Below are 19830 nucleotides of genomic sequence, written 5' to 3'. Positions count from 1 at the left end.
CTTCCCTGTAGTTTCAACCCGTTGGTTCTAATCCTGCCCTCGGGAGCTACAGAGCGCAAATTCCTCCCGTATGACTGCCCTTCGGATACATGAAGGTATCTCCCCTTATGAAGCACTTGGCACACTTGGAAAATTCTATACCAGTTATTCCCAAACTGTGGGTTGGGACCCACTGGTGGGACATAGCCTGTTTCTGGGTGGGTCACCAAAGAATGATGGAGAGATCAGAATGAATTGCCTCAAGCCCTGAGGCTATTCAAAAATCAGATACTGTAGCTGCTAACCACCCTGCAAAGAGCTCGGCTCCTGCAGTCTGCAAGCATGTGTACATATAGTGAGATAAGTGTTTGAGGGTCTTTTTTTCTGATTCTTATTACTTATAAATATATAAATTTTTTCTTTCTAGATCGCCTTTTTCAATGTCTGGCAAACCTAGGTGGGTCCCGAGAGAGTGTAGTTTTAAAAAGTGGGTCCTGATGCAAAAAACCACAGTTTGGGAACCACAGTTTTATACAAATGTGTTTTGTTGCCATCAACCTTGCTCCTGGGCTTTTAACAGCAGGCTGGTATGCATGGATTTAAACAGTTTTGCTTTTCTCATTGCTTATTGCCATGCAGCTGGAACTAAAGCTTTCCCTGTTTAATTTCTGCCTGCTGTTAATGTCCCAGGAGCAAAAGCAAAACAAAACAAGTAAAATAAAAAAAATAAAGTAGGCATCACAAAGCCTGCTATCAGTGGCAGAAGGGATGCACTAGTTACAGGCACATCTCCTCAGCTGCTCCTAGCCAAAGCAGACAAGCTAGAGTAGCTCCGCCTGTGCCCATGACATGAGTGGTAGGTAAGCACCACCTCCTGTGGGAGGCAACCCCAAGCTAGCTTGGGCTGGGAGGATCACACCTCTTTCTGGAAGCACAGTGACTGAGAAGCCGGACTCAAGGTTGCAGCCAAGTGGCTCTCCCCTCCCCTCCACCAGGCTCCCTTTAACTTGCAGGATCTAGCAGCAAAAGAGACACCAGCCTTCCTGTCACCCGGGCAAAGAGGAGCTGCTGCTGGTCCTTGCACATTCAGATTTTATTCCTCCTGCTGAAACCAGACTTTACCCCCAGCTGCTGCTTCCTGGGAAAGAAGTTATGCATTCCCTGTTCAAGAGGAGAAACAAAGGGAAGTACAGCCCCACTGTCCAGAAGAAGAGGTGAGTGCTGCTGGGTGTGTGGGACTGTTTGCAGTGTGGATCCGGGCTAGGAGGTGACAGCCCTGTTAGCCTGGCTAGATGGTGTTGAATTTCCAGGCAGATCTGGAGCTGTTGTCCAGCACTTCTGCAAAGCTGTGGAGCAGGATATCGGAACTTAGCTTCTCTGCATACCAACCTACCTTGTGCCAGGGTTGCTGGAACTGTATTTTCTTAATAGCTCGCTTAATGGATCCCTTTCCCTGGTTTTCCCTTCCAGTTTAAGCCATTTCTGACCAGTGTTGCATATCTACACAACAGGAATCAAAAGTGTACACTTGTGAGAGATGTGAAGGTTCAGGGTTGTTAGGAAGTTGCATCCTCTGCCTGGAGTCCCTTTGCCTTTATCCCAAATCCTGAGCAGGTGAATAAGTGAGCAGTAATAAAAAGGCAAACTGCATATGATCCATAGGGTGGGGGTGTGTGTGTGTGTGATTAATTCTCACATTCCAGGACTGAGCCTTTGGCCACAGAGCCAGAGGCTGGCTGCCACCTGTTTAGCTTGTTTGTTTCACTGGCCCTGCTTCTGCATCTCTAGTAGGAACCTGAAATGCAAATATTTGGAAGGCTCAATTTGCTTGGTGTGGAAGTAATGATGGAAAAAGGTTCGCCCAACTAATTTATGTGTGTTAAGCTGCTGTTAAAGGTACTGCTCCAGGAACAGTTTTAAAAAAGAAGGGGGGGGGAACCTTATTTCCCAAAAAGCCTTTGCCACCCCACTCCTATATATGGTGGGTTATTTACAGTCTGGTATGTGAAGGCATTCTGCACATGCTCAACAGGACTTTCCCACATGTTGATTTTAATGTTCCAGGATTAAGCGTCTCATATCATGACAGACTCATAACACACTAAGGACCAAGTCCTATCCAACTTTCTAGCCCTGGTGTAGCCATTCCAGTGGGGTTTGCGCTGCATCCAGTGGTGGGAGGGTAGTTATGGAGTCCTCCACAAGGTAAAGCAACATTTGTTCCCTTGCCGAGGGGTTGCACTGCGGCTGCACCGTGGCTGAAAAATTGGATCGGATTGGGCCCTAAATCTTGGCTCATGTTAAAATCTGGATTTCTGTGTTATGCAGCCCAATCTTATGCATGCTTACTTGGAAGTAAGTCTCACAGTCTTCAGTGGTCGACCTCCCAGGGAAATGGTGTATAATAAGACTCACCCTGATACTCCTCTTCCTTAGAGTTTGTTTGAGAGGAGTTGACATTCCAGAATTTAATCTCTTAGGGTGTGGCTCCATCACCCTCTCTATTTTTCTCCTCCTCTCCCTTATATTGGCAGGCTCCTTTCCAGAGCCAGCCAACAAGTCTCAATATGCCCCAGTTACAACAGCAACCTGTGTAGAATCAATAAATGGCAACTGGACATGTGAAACTCTTATATGGAGTTAGTCCGTTGCCTTCCTAGCCCTGTTGTGTCTGCTCTGATTGGTAGCAGTTTGCCAATACATAAAAACCTGGGAATGAATTCTTGTATGGCATGCTGTATCAAAGGCAGCATACCTTTGTAGGTGTAGGGCAACTCCTTAGCCCAGAGGATTAAAAGGGGGACACACACAAACATTGCAATGCCCTACACCAGTGCTTCTCAAACTGTGAGTCGGGACCCACTAGGTGGGTCACGGGCCGATTTCAGGTGGATCCCCATTCATTTCAATATTTTATTTTTAATATTTATTTTTAATATTTATTTTTAATATTTTAATATTAGACCTGATGCTACCATGGTATGTGACTGCCTTTGGGGAAATGTTAACAGACCCATATTTTTAACAAGGTACTCTGTATATGCTTTTAACAATGATAGTCAATGGGACTTACTCCTGGGTAAGTGTGGGTAGGATTACAGCCTAGGATTGTTAAAAATTTTCCTGCTTGATGATGTCACTTCCAGTCATGACATCACTTCCGGTGGGTCCCGACAGATTCTCATTCTAAAATGTGGGTCCCGGTGCTAAATGTGTGAGAAACACTGCCCTAGGCAGCTCTGCAGTAGAACTATGGGTGCCGAGAAGAATGTGTTCACACAAAGCTGCCTTAAACTGAATCTGACCATTGGTCTGCTTAATGATTTCTCTGACTTGCAGAAGCAAGTTCTTGGGAAGGGGAACTTTCCTGGCCCCACAATCCAATATGCTGTCAACTGGAGATGGCAAGGATTGACATTTGGTGGGCCGCTATGAGATACAGGAAGCTGGACTAGATGGGCCTATGGCCTGATCCAGTGGGGCTATTCTTATGTTCTTAACCTGGGGTCTGGTATGTCCCTGGCATGCCCTCTGCCACAACACTGTGAGTTCCAGTCTTGTATGGGCCCAGCACCCCAGCTCAACATAATTTCAAGGTTTGGTGCCTTGAAAGATAAGGTTGTATCTACAGAAATTCCCCTGCTTGAGAATAGGTTGGGTTCCAGGACAAGAACAAGTTATCTTGTTCTTAAGTCCAGCATCACTATTGTTAGTAACGAATGTGTTGTGAAATATTTTTTTTTAAAGTATTTACAATCAGGCCTGGCCCATCCATGAGGTCAACTGATGGCTGATGGGGGGATGCCCACAGCACTGATGCTAGGCTATTCTGCATCCTAGGCAAGGCGCACACACACCCCAACTTCAGTTTCCAAAAATAGATGTCTTGTAGAGAAAATGAAAAGCACAAAACTTACCTGCTAAATTTATTTTAAATTTTGAAAAAACGGTGTCCCTCAAAGGTCTGCAGCCTGGGCAGCTACCTAGTTGGTCTAATGACAGCACAGGCCCTGGGTGCCCATCTCTATCTGCTTATCTGCCTCTTCTGCTCCTCTTTCTCCTTCCATACCCTGATTTAGAAAAGGAAAAGGATGACAGAGAGAAAGAGGAAATGTGGAGATGAGGGGAGTGCTGAACCACAGCATTGGAAGTGGGAGGGGCAGAGACTGGCACATCAATGGAGAAGGAGGAGCAGCATTTGGCAAGGCACCTTGGGCATTAGGAGGTCTTGGGCCAGCCCTGTTTATAGCACCCCTACAGTACTGAGCTGTATCTTACCTTGAAAAGTCTACCAGGGCTGGCTGGGATGGCTGGAATAAGACAGGGAGTACTGGGAATGGGTTCTAATCCCATCGGTGGATATATGGCCAGTAAAGTTCTGCAGCTGAATGTTCTTAAGTAGGGGAGTTTTTGCATTCGCTTGTTTCATTTAGAGCCCACCTTTCATCCATCATGGAGCTCAAGGTGGCTTACGTGGGGTTCCCAGGTAGTCATCCACTCAGTGCAAAGCACTACATTTTGCAGGGAACCTCATTGCAGTGTGCAAGGAGCCCCTCCCCTCCGAAGCCAGACCTGGAATGGCTCCAAGGGGGAGGGGGCCCCTTGCATGTTGCAGTGAGGCTCCGTGCAAAACTTATTATTATTAATTATTAACAGTATTTATATACCGATTTTCAACGGAAAGTTCACAAAGCGGTTTACAGAGAAAATCAAACAAACAAGTAGTGGCTCCCTGTCCCAAAAGGGCTCACAATCTAAAAGGATGCAAAAGAACACCAGCAGAAAGCCACTAGAACAGACAGTGCTGGGGTGAGGAGGGCCTGTTTACTCTCACCCCACTAAATAAAAGAAGAGCACCCACTTAAAAAGTGCCTCTTATCCAGTTAGCAGGGGTACTTAGTGCTTTGCACCCCTTCTAACTATGCCACTGCATCCACTAAGGCATAGATCATGCTGAACCTTGCTTAGCTCCACCACAAGGGTGACATTATGTGCCCTGGGACATGTGTTGGAGGGCTCTTCAGTACTGTACAAGAGGGAAGAATGGAATTTGCAGCTTTTCTTGTACATGTAGGACAAGCTGGGGAAACTCCTCTACGCAGCCTTTAAGGCCCAGGAACTCTGTTGTCTTTGTTACGGTCTGAAAATTTCCTTTCTAAGGCCACTGCTTGGGCTTGCAAGATATTGTCCAATCCCGTTCTACTGCTCTGAAGGTAGCTTGGAACCTGGAGTCCAGGCTGATATTGCTGCAATTGGAATTGCCTCCTGTATCTTTCCTAAGTCTCTCTCTTTGCTTCGTCTTGGCAGAGTCCCTGCTGTCACTCCTCAGTATTCCTGACTTGAGAATCCCCTCACTTTGTTTTCCAAGGTGATTTTGCTTTGGTGTTGAGGCCTTTCTATACAATTATTACACTTTGCAATACATGTGTAGCTGTTACTCATTTCTTGGGGAGTAGGAGATCATTTGCCGCCTTGGGTGCCCTTCAGGGAGAAAGGCGGAATACAAATCAAATTAATGAATAAATAAATAAATTTGTTTGAGCACTCAAGAGTGTGACCCATTGCCACCCTCTCTAGTTGCAATTGGGAGTGTAGCATGGAATGTAGCTGCCTGAATGAATGCTAATGATATAAGACACTGGGCCCAATCCTTTCCAATTTTCCAGTGCCAGTGCAGCCATGCCAATGGGGTGTGTGCTGCATCCTTGGGTGGGGAGGCAGTCACAGAGGCCTCCTCAAGGTAAGGTAACATTTGTTCCCTTACCTCGGGGTTGCATTGCAGCTGAACTGCTGCTGGAAATTGGATAGGACTGGGCCCACTGCCTCCCTGGAAGCAGTGCCTCTAAGCATGTACAGAGTGCCCTTCCTCATTCCCTGTAATAACAGTAATCACATTTAGACCCTACACTCCTTTAACAAAGAGTGCAAGAACAGCTAATTGGGACTGCACTCCTATACATACTTACCTGAGAGTAAGCCCCAGTGAACACAGAACACTTGGAACTTGTTTCCAAGTAAACATGTATAGTCTTGCACTATAAGGCTCCTTTTCCTGATAGAAACCACAAATTCAACAGGTGAACCGTACCCCATTGTTGCACCTCTGTGCTGATATAACCTGCACCAGCTAATTCTTTGGTCTGTCATGTAGTTGTGAAAGGTGCCTGCCTTAACTGCAGCTAGCTAGAAAGAAGGAAAATCTTTTTGTTAGTGGGTAAAGCATCCCAGAAGGCTTGGAGCTCAGCAAGTTAGAATTTAAGCCCTGTTTACACACATTCACTCCTCTTCTCTAATCTCTTCCGCTCAGGAGGCAAGTTCCAAGTTTCCATATAAGCAGGGAATCGTGTTCTTGTCATTTCTAACAAGCCCCCAGAGAAGCTGTAAGTCTGTTTGACCTCATTCCTCCAAATAAACATGTGGAAACTTTCTTTGTGTGTGGGTCTTAGGCAACATATTCTTGGAACCTGAAGAATCTCCCTGCTGATACTGTCTGGGGGAATCCTGTTGCACTGAGCCAAGAAGGGGCTTCTTGGGTGCTGTGTTCTTATTTGAGTGATTTGTTATGGAGCAGCAGCACCAGCAAGGCTGTGGAGTGGAGAGTTGGTTGCTTATAGATCCTCTTGATGTGTGTTTTGCCACTGAGCTGCTGCTGTAATTTTAATTAAACCAGACATGCCCCCTCCAGCTGAACAATCTAGGGTCTGCCAATCTGCACCCACAAGATTGGAGTTGCATTCCTCCTCAGGATGCCACACCTTTTGGAGATGAGGCACCTGTCCAGGTGTTCTGAAATGTTGAAAGACAGGTGTACCGAAGCAGGGCCTAAAAGGAAGAGGTATGCAGATGATATGTGAGTAAGCGGGAAGGTTCAAGGCCCGTGATCAAAGATAATGTGGTAAGGGGAGCTATGGGGGTGGGTTGTCATTACAGAGTAGTCAGAACATAAATATGTAGGTATTAAACCCATTAAATAGGGAACCAAATAGGATTTAAGTCATCTAATTGTGTTACTACTTCCTGAACAACTGGCTAAAATATTACCTACTACATGCGAATTATAAAGGGTTAGGTATTTAAAATAAAAACTATATAATAATAATAATAAATTTTATTTCTATCCCGCACTTCTCCCTAAAGGGACCCAGGGCAGCTTACAACATATTAAAAACAGATTAAAACATAATTTAACAAACAGATAAAAACATATTAAAAACACATTAACAGAAACCATAAAAACAGTAGTCAGATAAAAGTCAGAATAAAAAAGAGCATAAAACAGCAGTTCATAGAGGAATCAGGCCTGTAAAAAAACAACAACTAAAAGATGTATAAAAGATGTTAAAAAGGCCATGAAGTCAGAAGGCTTGTTTAAATTGAACGTTCAGGAGAGGGGCTTGGGAAATCTGAAGTGAGGAAGACCCCCATGGGCCTTCCAGTGGCTTGGGGAAAATCAAGAGGAATAACTCTCCCTTCATTACTGCCTTTCCCTGCTGGAAAGGGGTTTACCTGTTGAATTATTTGCCTTTCTACACATCTGTTAAAGTGGGAAACAGGCTACTTCCAAATAAGATTCAAAAGGATCAGTGAACAGGAAGGGTGTGTGTGATGGGGAAATGATCTCTGGATGAAGATCTCGCAGTCCTTAACTTCAATAGCAGGGGCAACTCTGTGTACAGATTCTGTTAGCTCTGTCATTCCTCCCTTAATTTCTCTAGCAAGTCACCAGCTGTAGTTGTATCCCCCAACCCACTTGACTTTAAAGGAGCGCTGGATTAAATACATGCATATATCCTTCCAACAACTTTGTGACTTTCTGAAAGTCACTTTTCACCCAGTGAGCTCCATGGCTGTCACATCTCTTGGGTCTTCCCAGACCTGCTAAGGTCTGCCCTTAACAGCACAATCCTAGGCATGTCTACTCAGAAGTTTCACTGTGTTCAATGGGGCTTATGCCCAGGGAAGTGTACAGGATATTGAACTGCAGCCTTGCTCTAACCACTGGCCCTCCTGTTTGGCAATTTTTTTGGCCCAGCTCTGGTGCTGACAGCAGCAGGCAGGTATGTCAAAATTTTGCAAGCGAAACTTTTCCTGGCATAATGGTAAAGCCACAAGAGAACTTCTACCTGCTTAATTTCTCTGTGCCAGGCTGCCATTAATGGCAAAGGAGCAGGATATTTTAAAAGCGGGGGCGGGTGTGTGTGTGTGTGTTTCTTATTGCTATCCAATTAATGAAGTATTTGCTCCTCTGTTTTGCAAGAATAAGTATATCAAAACTGGAAAAAAGCACAGCAGGGAGTGGGGTTCATACAAAATGCTGCTGGGGATGGAAAAGATGCTTAAACTCAATGAGAACAGGCCAGCTGCCATTCATTTTACTGAATGACTCATTGTAGTGAATAGGAAAAACTGGATCAGTTCCAGGTCCTGACACAAGCAATCACCATTTGCAAATCTGGGCTGATCTTCCCAAAAGTCGGAAAGTGGCAGTTGATGCAGGAGGGCATCAAGAAATGGTGATAGCGGCTGGGAGTGAGATGGTGAGAGGGCATCTAACTGCCCCACAGTTTTGCTCTGCACTCTCCTTGCCCAAGTCATGCCTTCTTTGATGGACCAAGCAGCTGTGCAGCCACATCTCGCCCACTGGAGCAACACTGCCCCAGCCCTCTCTACTTCCAGCGAGGTTGGTGCAGGCGGGGCAGTGCCATGTGGTCACTGTAGCAGTAGGGCCAAATACCACCAGACATCCTGGGAAGTCCTGGCTGAAAAGCACTGCTACATCTTTCTGCTACGTGTACAACTTTCTCTCTCTTTTAAAAAATACTGTTAAATGTAATAGGCCAGAGGGTAAAATCAGAAATTAATACTAAAAGAGAATTTGCAGTAGATTCCTTAGCCACAGTGCACATCTGGCCAGCTCTTTTTACTTTGCAGTTTGAATGACAAATATACAAATTGGTAAACAATGGTGACTCACAGTGCGATCCATGTCTATCATAAGTATCAATAAGTTCAGTGAAGCTTACTCCTGAGTAAGTGCGTATAGGATTATAGCCTCAGTCTTTCATCCCCACTTCAGGTGGACGCTTTGTCTTAAAAGTAAAATAAAATTATGCACCACTGGTGTGTTTATTCATTAATTGCTGCATTATATATAATATAATATGTACATTAAGCAATAATAGTTTTAAGACCCTGGAAGTTGTTTTTAAAAGCAGAAACTACACTGAGGATGAGCCATGGCTCAGTGGGAAAGCACCAGCTTTGGATGTGGATGGGTCCCAAGGTTCAGCCCCTGGCACCTCCAAGTATAACTGAGAGAGAACCCTGGAGAGCCACTGTGTAGACCAGCGGGCACCAAAACCTGGCACGTGGGCTGGATCCGGCGCCTGCCGTGATGCTTCTCCTGGGTGAACAGAGCTTACTGTTGCACCTGGGGGTCTCTCTGTTCTATCACAGATAGCCCCCGACCTTTGCGTCACCTTCTGCCACAAATTGCCCCCAACCTTTGCACTCACCAGCCACTTCTGGGGTCTTTCGTCCCCAGCAAGCTTTCTGCCCGGATTTCTGGGCATGAGTGGGCACAAAGCTTGCTGGGACGAAAGACCCCAGGAGTGGCTGGTGAGTGCAGAAGTTGGGGGCAATTTGTGGCAGAAGTGCTCAGGAAGAACGGTAAGCTCCGTAGTGTCGGGGATGGCTTTACCAGCACGCAGCGGTCTCCACTTTGGAGACCGCTTGTGTTTAGACAACACTGAGCTAAAGGGTTTAGTGTTCTCAGTGAGTACAGAATGTAGGTTCCTTGCTGGTAAAGTATTCTAGACCTTTGCCACTCAGTTCTGCCCACATCTGGTGGCCCAACTGGCAGAATCAGGGTTTTTTTAAGAGCATGAACTGGAGAGGAAATATGTTTGGTTTGAATATAGTGAAGGTGTTTCCAAATTTGTGCACTGCATCAGTCTTCACCTTCAGGCAGGTCCTGTAGTTCTCCTTGTGTGGATAAAGACCTGAAGCTCAGTGTAACAGCTTGGACACAATCAACCGGTCGGGGCTTGGTCAAACAACCTCTTCAAAAGCAAACTCTCTAGTAGAATTGACCTTGGCAGAACTCCTAGCTCCCTGGTCCTGTTCAGATTGTGCAGGCCTGAGGTTCAAAACAAATGATGTCCATAGCCCTGCCATGACTTCCACCAAAAGCCAAGCTGGAACCCCATCATTTGGAGGCTTTTGGTGTAGGGCAGGCAGTCCTGAGCTAGATGTTCTAATGCAGGGATGTCCAAACTTTTTGGCAGGAGGGCCACAACATCTCTCTGACACTGTGTCAGGGGCCAGGAAAAAAAGAATTAATTTACATTTCAAATTTGAATAAATTTACATAAATGAATAGAGATGGAATAAATGAAAGAAGGTCTTGCAATAGCAAAAGGCATATAAAAGGCCTTGCACAAAGCTTTTCCTTCACTGCTGCTGCTGCATCACAGACGTGAAACAGCAAGCAGTGGAGGGGGCCCTTGTCTCACAGCTCATGTGTCAGGCCAGCGTGGGCTCCAGCAAGTCTCCAGGGGGCCAGAGGCTCATTGGAGACTGGGGGCTCCCTGAGGGCCAGATTGGGGGTCCCTGAGGGCCACAAGTGGCCCCCGGCCCGGGGTTTGGGAACCCCTGTTCTAATGGTTACTAAGTCAGAACCCTGACTCCTGTTAGAACTCTTGGGTTTTCACATCGCAAGAGGGTCAGTAGGCAACTTCTTTCTGACCTTGAGCAACTTGCATTTTTTAAGTTGCTGAAATATCTCAATGGAAGAATGTTTGGGGTAATTGCTCATTGTTTGCCTTCCTCCCTGATCAGAGGTTTGCTGACAGGAAGCGCATTAATGCACCCTATGTTTCAAATGCATGTTGCAAAGAATCTCGCCACTGTAATTTAATTGGGCTGAGCACACTGTTTCTGATACAGCAAGATGATGTGGTGATCCCAAGCAGGTTTTCTCATCGAGAAAAATGAAGGGAAACCTGACCTGTTGAGTAGGATGAAGTCTGGATTCTTAGACTCAAGCTGGGGGTTAGGCTTTGGGGCATAATTCACCGGCAAGTTTTCCTGCGCCGATCCATTAATAGCTGCTTTTCTCAGCGTTGGGTAGCTCCAAAGAACAGGGTGGAGCCGGGAGGCTGGTTCAGTGGCTCGTTTGACCCTGCTGCACAAATTTCACCTTTGTTGTGAAACAGATGATTTTGGGCTTGCTGTCAACTTTAGCTGACTAGCCACTATGGGAAAAAGGATGCCAGGCTAAATGGACCTCTGATTTGATCCAGCAGGGCATTCCTTACATTCTCTTGAGTTGATGTGCCTTCCAGTGACTGACACTCTTTAGGTGGGAAGAGCCACCTTTCAGTATGCAGTGTTGGCAATACTGGTGCTGGTTTTGCATGACCCATTAACCCCTTCTCCAAAGGATAGCTGGGGCAAGAGGATCCCCCGCGTGGGTAGTTCCCCTCTCTCCGTAGGGGCCACTTTTCAGACTGTAGCATGTTAAACCTGTCCCTCCCAATCCAAATGTGCTCTAAATTGACAACAAATGAGTTATGTATGTGTAACTCATTTGTTATTTATTTGGTGCTCTGTTTATTTAGTTTGAAGTGAATGAAAAAATGAAAAAGTGGCCTCACTGGCTCCTGGCACTATTTCAGTTGGAGGACAGAATAATTGCCACAAACCAGACCTTTAAAAAGCAGGGAGCCAATGTGGGAAACACTGGGACATTGCAAGCTAGGACATGCCATGAATTGTCCTTGATCATGGAGTAAATGAAGGATGTCCATACCAGATGAAACAGCAAACATGAAGCATCCTATGTCAACCTGATGATTTCTCTTAACCCAGCCTTCTTGGAGAGAATCCTGCAGCAGATGAATGCAAGATGCATTGGGAGGGTACCAGGATGCAGGTCTCTTGTTGTCTTGTGTGCTCTCTCTCTCACCTGGTGGGCCACTGTGAGATGCAGGAAGCTGGACTTGATGGGCTTTTGGCCTGATCCAGTGGGACTCTTCTTATGTAAGCAGGCCACAGCATGGGCTGGTAGCAGGTCCTCCCACTGTCCCATTCTTTACTCCCAGCTTGAAAGAAAAATGCATGTACCGCTACCAGGAACCTGGCCAGCTTTTTTATAGGTATGTGGGTGTAGGCCAGATGTGACAGGCAGCTCAGCAGACAGTGGTGGCTGGCAGCTAAGCAAGGTCATTGTGATTTGTATGACATTCCTTTCTTGCCTCCTCTGAAGGACCTAGGCTGACTTGCTATGACTTGCCCACCAAATGTGATGGATCTAAAACAAGAAATGTGCATACAGACCAGTGTTGTATGTCAACTAATTTGAAACCAATAAGGCCTGAGAAATCCTTGAAGACCTGGAAACTGGGTGACAAAGGTTTTTGTTTTGTAGGAGTCCAGTGGTACTCACTTGACTGAGGTCTCTTCTTCTGGGTCCAAAGAAGGTTCTTAATCCCATAGGGCCTGGAAAATAGTTCACAGACATTCCCTGCCTTTCACAGCTGTGTCTTTGGCTGACTGGTGCCTTTTAGGCAAGGGTGTGGTGACTCAGTGCTCATGTTCATGCAGGAAGCATTTAAATTCAGAATAATAAGAGGTTCTTTGGCATATAGGCTGAGAAAGTCCTTTGTCTAAGGTCTTGAAGACCTGCTCCCTGTTGGAATATAGGATGTACTGGGCCAGGCCTCTGATTAAGGCAGCATCCTAATTCATGTTCCACAGGTTGATGATGCACTGTGTGACAGGACAAAACACATTGCATTTATTTAAGTTCATGGTATGCTCCATCCAAAAGTCGGATGGAGTGATGGGAAAAGAGGATACAGACAGTTGTTGACCATTTGCTTTCTCAAAACCCTTTGTGATCTTTAAATGCAACAGAGATGTAATTGAGGATAGTAACTGATGTGGGATAAATTGCCACCAAGTTGAATGACTCTGAATTAATCTACATGTTCTGCTATATACGGTACATAGATTGGCATTGTGTGCTGGGGATGGGACTATAGCTCAGTGATAAGCACCCACTTTATATGGAGAAGGCTCAGCCCTTGGCAGCATCTGAAAAAGACCCTTGGCAGGGCTGAAAAAGACTCTCTCTGATACCAGAGCTGCTGCCAGTCCATGTTGATAGTATTGAATCAGATGAACCTAGAGTCTGACTGGGCATAAGGGAGCTCTGCACACTAAGCACATCTTGTGCCACTGAGCCACAAGGCAGCTTCGTTTGGGCATCCCATGTCCCTACTATAAGAACCCATGAGAGATTTTTGTGTTAAGGGTTGCAGCTGATAGTTTGCTTCTCGACTTAAGGCTCAAGTGCTGAACAGCTTATGGGAACGAACAATGTTACACCAGGTTGTTGGGGTCCTGGGCTGAAGTCCTTCAGGGTGCAATCCTAACCAAATTTCCAGCACCGAGGTAAGGGCAAAGCAACTTCCAGGTAAAGGAATAAATATTGCCTTACCTTGAGGAGGCCTCCGCGACTGCCCCCCAACTACAGGTTGCAGCACATGCCCCACTGGCACAACTATGCCAGTGCTGGAAAGTTGATTAGGATTGTGCCCTCATTCACCCCTGTCTGATGGCATTTTGGGAGCTGCTGCTGCTGCCATCAGTTCTGAGGATTTGGGGTCAGCCTAAAATGGGTTCTCTGATGGACTTGGACCCTCAGCCACTGGCTGACCTCTGGTGCCGTCCCTGGGAATGAATGAGAGTGGTGCCGACTCAGCTTGTGTCTATTGCAGTGGTGTGCTGGACTTGGATGTGGCAAAGAAAGCCAGGATCAGATCTTTGCCACTCATCTGTGCCACTCACCAGCTAGCCTTGAGGCAAGTCGATGCTGTGTGATCCTAACTCACAATACTGCATTGTTGTGAGGATCTGCTAACACGTTGCTCCGAGGTGTGAGGAAATGCAAGATGAAAACTTGATGTAATGAATATTACAACCTTTCATCAGACTCTGGAGGACATCAGATATTGCAAAAGCCATGAAATGCTACCAGAGTTAAGGTGGCACCAACAAACAATAAATTTTTGGTGTTTAAGGTGTTACAAGGCTTGACCTTTTTGTTGCAAAAGGCTCACCCGGCTTCTCTCTGGAATTTGATTTATAGAGAGTCCCTTTGAACATTGCCTTCTCAACCGCAAGTGAGGAGACGCTTCATTAAATGAAATGACTTTCTGGAGAAAATTAGGCAAGGCTATTCAAGTGGCTATTTAGCTAACCGCACACATTCTGTTAACCACGAAGCCCTAATCACATGACATCATGGGACAGGTGGTCTTGGCACACACTGCCTGGACTGCTGGATGCGTCTCTTTGCCTACTGTAGTGGGTGAAACATTAGCTAGTTCGTCTAGTGCCTCGTAAACAACTGCAGTAATTAGCGTTCAGCATGTTGGTGAAATTGTTGTGGTGGTTTCCATTTCAAAAATGAGCTGGAAAATTGCAACCATGTGTGATTATGTGGTTTGTAGAGACGAAAAGGAACAACAGAGAAAGTTTGGGTAGATAATAGGTTTATAAAGCCAAAGATCAATCCATGATTTTACAGATGTACATCCCAGGATCCTGCCCCTCTCTAGAAAAGCCTGTTAAACGAGAAGAGGTAAAGAATGTAGTTGAATTTCTCAAAGTAATATATCTTATTGTTCACCTTTGCCAAGCTATAGTAGAGCTGCTTCACACATTTTTAAATGTCCACCTTAAAACAATAATTTTGGGTACGCACAGAGCTTGTGTTGGTTCTCTGATGCCAGGCAGGTTTGGTCAGTGTTTGAGTGGGAGGCCAGCTGGGAACCCCATGTATGCTGCTTTGGGGACCAGTTTACCTGTCCTTGCCCAGTTGCAGGGGGAAATTGGGAAACACGAATGTGTTGTACTTTTTTTCCCTTCCAACTATATATTAGCAAAAAGATATCACGGGAGATGCAGCAAAGTGCTGGCCAATTCCTCTAAGACCCTGGGGCAGCAGGCCAAATGCTGCCCCCCCCTTCCTTGCAGGCTCATCAACTGCCTCTGCATTTCTTCTCTTACTGGACAGGAAAGTGCCCTTTTTTCTTTATTAACTCCAGAGAGTAAGAGAGAGACACTACAGCCCACCACTTTCCTCTCCTTCACACTTCCACTCCATTCCCCTCTTCCTTTCTGAATCCAGGGAGTGGGGTGGAGGACGAACACCGAGATTATTTGTTACACTGCCAGTAAGCAAGTGGCAGCATTTGGATGGAGTTGGGTAGCAGGCACCCTATCAATCAACCACTGAAGGCAACTGCTTCAGTCTTCATGGATAGGCTGACCCCGTGCAGGCTAGTGGTACCCATATTCCAAAATCAGGGCCTTAGTTGAGTTCTGGAAACCAAAAGTTTATTGTATGCAGCAAGGCAGGAGTTAGGCTGCCATTCAAACCTTGCTTAGTTGCTCTTGGATGTCCTTTTGAATGAACTCAGTCAGAATCATGCCACATGGCTAATTATAGGAAAAGGCGAAGTCAGAACTACAAGTTAAAGTTGAGTATCTCGGGTCAGGTTAGGAATGCAAAGATGATACCGGAAGACACCTAAGAGGTTTATCAAGCCTGTCTGGATTTGTTTGTTCTTAATTTTCATTTCCCCCCCCTCCTCTGTGCTGATATCATGGGCCCATTTTAAGTCTTCCTGTATTTGGATGAAGTGGCATGTACAGAATGAGCCAGGTTTTAGTCAGATTGTGCCTTCCTGGCATGATGAAAGCCACAGGTGGCTTTGCAGGGTCAATCAGCTGAGGTATGATGATGTCCTAGTTTTCCCTAAGGTGATAAACCTATGTGAGGACTGTGCCACTATAGACTATAGGTGCAGGTGTCAAGGAAGGGATGCTCTTCCATGCAATGAAATTCCTTGCAGTTAGAAAATTAGAACCCTCCTCTCTGACATCTAATTTTTCTAAGTGTAGAAAAAATTATTTATGGGGTTCCTTATGGTGATCTCACAAGCTGTCACCTTCAGCCTCTGGTTTGCCACCTCACTTGAGAATGAGGCTCTATGGACAATTGTGATAATGGGAAGGCTTGGGAAAGCATGCTGACCAAAGAGAGTGATATTATCATTCCTTTATTTAGCACGGTTGGTGTACCTGGCATTTTACATAGAGTGAAAAGAGTGGTCCCTGCCCCAAGAGGCTTACATATTGGAGCCTGACCCAAGGGAGAGTGAATGGAATGGTGGAGGCCAGGTCTACACATGGCTTTCTGCATCCAAGGGCAGTTGGACTGGGGGCAGCAATGGGAGCGATCCGCCTTGGGTATCAGTGGTGCCAGACATGCCACTGAACAGGACACAATTATAACTCTCCTTGAGATACTTGGACCAGGACAGCTGTGGGTTGTAGAGGTCAAAATCAGCACAGGGTCCAGCAATGGACTCCTAACCAATGTCATTATTTTTGAATAGATTTTAAGGGCTGTTTTATGTATGCGTGGGAAGGAGTATTAATACTGACACACACGTTGTTGATGATGATAATATTTGCTGGATGTATTTGGTTTGTTGTATCTAGGCATTGCATCTAGGCATTGCGATATAAGGACATCTGCAAGAGGGATCTGAAGGCCTTAGGAGTGGGCCTCAACAAGTGGGAAACCCTGGCCTCTGAGCGTCCCGCTTGGAGGCAGGCTGTGCAGCATGGCCTTTCCCAGTTTGAAGAGGCACTTGGCCAACTGTCTGAGGCAAAGAGGCAAAGAAGGAAGGCCCATAGCCAGGGAGACAGACCAGGGACAGACTGCACTTGCTCCCGGTGTGGAAGGGATTGTCACCCCCGAATTGGCCTTTTCAGCCACACTAGACGCTGTTCCAGAACCACCATTCAGAGCACGATACCATAGTCTTTCGAGACTGAAGGTTGCCAACAATGCAATACATCTAGGCATGTGTCTGTCAGAAAGAGTAGAACACTAGCACTGTTTTGTTTGCCCAAAAACCAGATTTTATAAATATTCAATATTATTGGTACTGATTCTTTTTTACTTGAACTCATGAAGGTTCTGTTCCATTGACAGTAATGCAAACAGCAGTATCTCGGCGGTGCAAATGGCAATATCTTTCTATCACACTGTACATTAGCACAGTGTTTCTCAAACTGTGGGTTGGGACCCACTAGGTGGGTCGTGAGCCAATTTCAGGTGGGTCCCCATTCATTTAAATATTTTATTTTTAATAAATTAAACTGGATGCTACCCTGGTATGTGACTGAATTTGGGGAAATGTTACAGACCTGTACTTTTTAACAAGCTACAGTACTATGTATATTCTTTTAACAATGATAGTCGATGGGACTTACTCCTGGGTAAGTGTGGGCAGGACTGCAGCCTTGGATCGTTAAAAATGTTCCTGCTTGATGATGTCACTCCCATGACATCACTTCTGGTGGGTCCTGACAGATTCTCATTCTAAAAAATGGGTTCTGGTGCTCAATGTGTGAGAACCACTGCAGTAGCAGATTCTGCCCCTCTGTCCCATCCCCTCCCTGTAGATTCTGAAACTGACACCAGGAGGTGAAACACAGTTGTATATGGACAAATGCTTGCAAGCTCAAAGATCTGCTATGCTTGGAATGTACCAAATTGGGACTCCTGGATTCTGTCTTCCTCAAGACCCATTCATACCTGGTGGCTGGTGCTAAAAAATACCTGCAAGGAGTTTGCATTTTTTTTCTTGCCCGCTCTCCTTTTGCCAGCAGTAGGAAGGAAGGAAGGGAAAAAAAATCACAAGGCATTGCAGGAGAGTTATTGCTCTTGCAAAACCTCCTCCTGTTCCCCTCCACGACTCTCCTTTCTTCTGTCAGTTGCTGGCAAAACAGGTGCCCAACAGGGAGTCCACCCCCAGCCTCCTCCACGGCCTCTTCAGAGCTCACTTTGACATGTGCGGCTGACACCTGATGACACCGATAAACTGGGCCTTTCCCACAGAGTCCTTCCGTTGTCATGTTTTTCTTCTTCAATAGAATTGAGATATTGGGGGAAATGGTCAATTATTAACCAGGCTAACGAACAGTCTTTGCAAATATTTATCTACCTGGGCAGGTATGTTGTTGAAGTGGTATTAAAATAATAAGACAAAAATTACTGTATATAAATCTTGAATGGATCTGATCCAAGTTATTGCATCATGATCTTTGTGCTTCTGTGTGTGTGTGTGTGTGTGTGTGTGTGTGTGTGTGTGAGAGAGAGAGAGAGAGAGAGAGAGAGATTGTGTGTCAGTCAGGGCTTTAGAGGCAAAATCTCGTACACAGCAAACAACATACATTTTTGTAAGCACACTGATGAGCTTCAAATAAGAACTTTATGTGAAATTGCACTTAGTTCAGGAATATGCATATTTGTTGCTGTGAAAGAGAGGAGCCTGTTTAAAGTGCAGATCTATAACATTTTCCCAAAAGCAGTCACTTCAAGTCTAATATATTAAAAAATAAAATACACATTGAAATGAATGGGCACCCACATGAAATTGGCTCACGACCCACCTAGTGTGTCCCAACCCACAGTTTGAGCAACGCTAGGTCAGGAAAAGGCAGTCCCTGAAGGAAAGGTGTGAAGCCTCTTTCCCTTGCATTGCAGTCCCAGTGCAAATCAGGAGTTCCTGCTACCATAAGAAATGTGTTTGTTTACAAACACACAAGCAAATTTTGCTCTCTGGTCTCCCATGCCATGTGTAGTTTGATTCCAAGTCTTTATCTGACATTTGTCTTGCACGTGTGTGTGTGCTCTTAGTTGGTACACAAGCAGGGGTTTGCTGCATCAGATTCCATCAAGTCCTGCACTTGGCTTTCTGCAGTAGCCAACCAGAAGGAGCTGTTGTTCTGCAGCTAGTGGTATTCCTTAGCAGGCTGCTCTTGAAACAGGAGGTCCCAAATAGCTGTCATGGCCAGTTACCATTGATATTTGGTCACCCTGCAAGAGCCCAGAGGTGGCGGGTTTTGCTGAGATTGTGAGATCCCTAGCCTCGTCACAGAACTACTGGCTCCCAAAATGACTTGGTTGTGAGCCATGGAAGTTCAACCAGTTTGATACTGGTTGGTTTAGAACTGCAGCAAGAAAAAAACCAACATTTCTGGTCACCGGTACTCAATGTCCTGGTGATGGATGAGTGAAGAATTTTTTCCCCTTTACAATTAGCACATTTTAGTTTCTCTTCCTGCCATTTTTCGAGCCCAGCTCATCATCTCAAATGAAACAGTGTTTACACCCCTTCAAAATATGCAGCTGGTATTGTTGAAATCGTCTCCACAGCAAAGGAAGCCGGATTCATGTTGACAACTAACAGAGGTGGCTGTAGTGTTTGTTTTTCAGTCCACACCTAGACCTGTTTACTTGAATTAACTCTTTCATTTTAATGGTAATTTATTTTCCAGTAAAGGGATGGATACAGGTTGCACAGCATTTGTGTGCAAAGATTGCAGAGAAGTTTTAAATACTACAAGTGGCAAGTGAGTGCCTGTTTACAAGGCTGTTGAAAAAGAAAGGGATGTGTCTACAGAGGTAGGGAGAGTCTGTATCTCTTAGGTGTAAATTTAGAAAGAGGTACTGGGGAAGGGGCTTAAGCCTGTGGTTTAATTCAGACAACATGCCAGACCATGGTTAAGGAAGCTTGAATTTTTGTGCAGTGCAATATGTGAATTGACAAAGCATGGAATACAATAAACCAGCAAGCCAGGATTGGCAACTGTGGTTTGCAGTGGGCTTCTGTTAACTCTTGTTTTCTATGCCTAATAAATGTTTATTCATTCATTCAACTCTTGTTTGGTGCAATGTCTGAGCTGTCAAACCACAGTTAT

The 19830-nt window shown here is 45.4% G+C and overlaps 1 protein-coding gene across 1 annotated transcript in view; it reads left to right on the top strand.

Moving 5' to 3' along the window:
- The first annotated feature begins 928 nt into the window (after positions 1-928).
- Positions 929-19830, top strand: part of PPL (periplakin) — a 62233-nt gene continuing 43331 nt past the window's right edge. Inside the window, exon 1 of the mRNA XM_066609463.1 lies at positions 929-1193. Within this exon, the coding sequence (XP_066465560.1) occupies positions 1132-1193 (62 nt within the window). The 5' untranslated portion in view covers positions 929-1131. The remainder of the gene's footprint in view (positions 1194-19830) is intronic.

This window comes from Tiliqua scincoides, chromosome 13 (genome assembly GCF_035046505.1).
Source record: "Tiliqua scincoides isolate rTilSci1 chromosome 13, rTilSci1.hap2, whole genome shotgun sequence".
NCBI classification, from domain to species: Eukaryota; Metazoa; Chordata; class Lepidosauria; order Squamata; family Scincidae; genus Tiliqua; species Tiliqua scincoides.
Note: the sequence above shows the minus strand (reverse complement) of the source record. Positions and strands in the feature narration are given on the sequence as shown.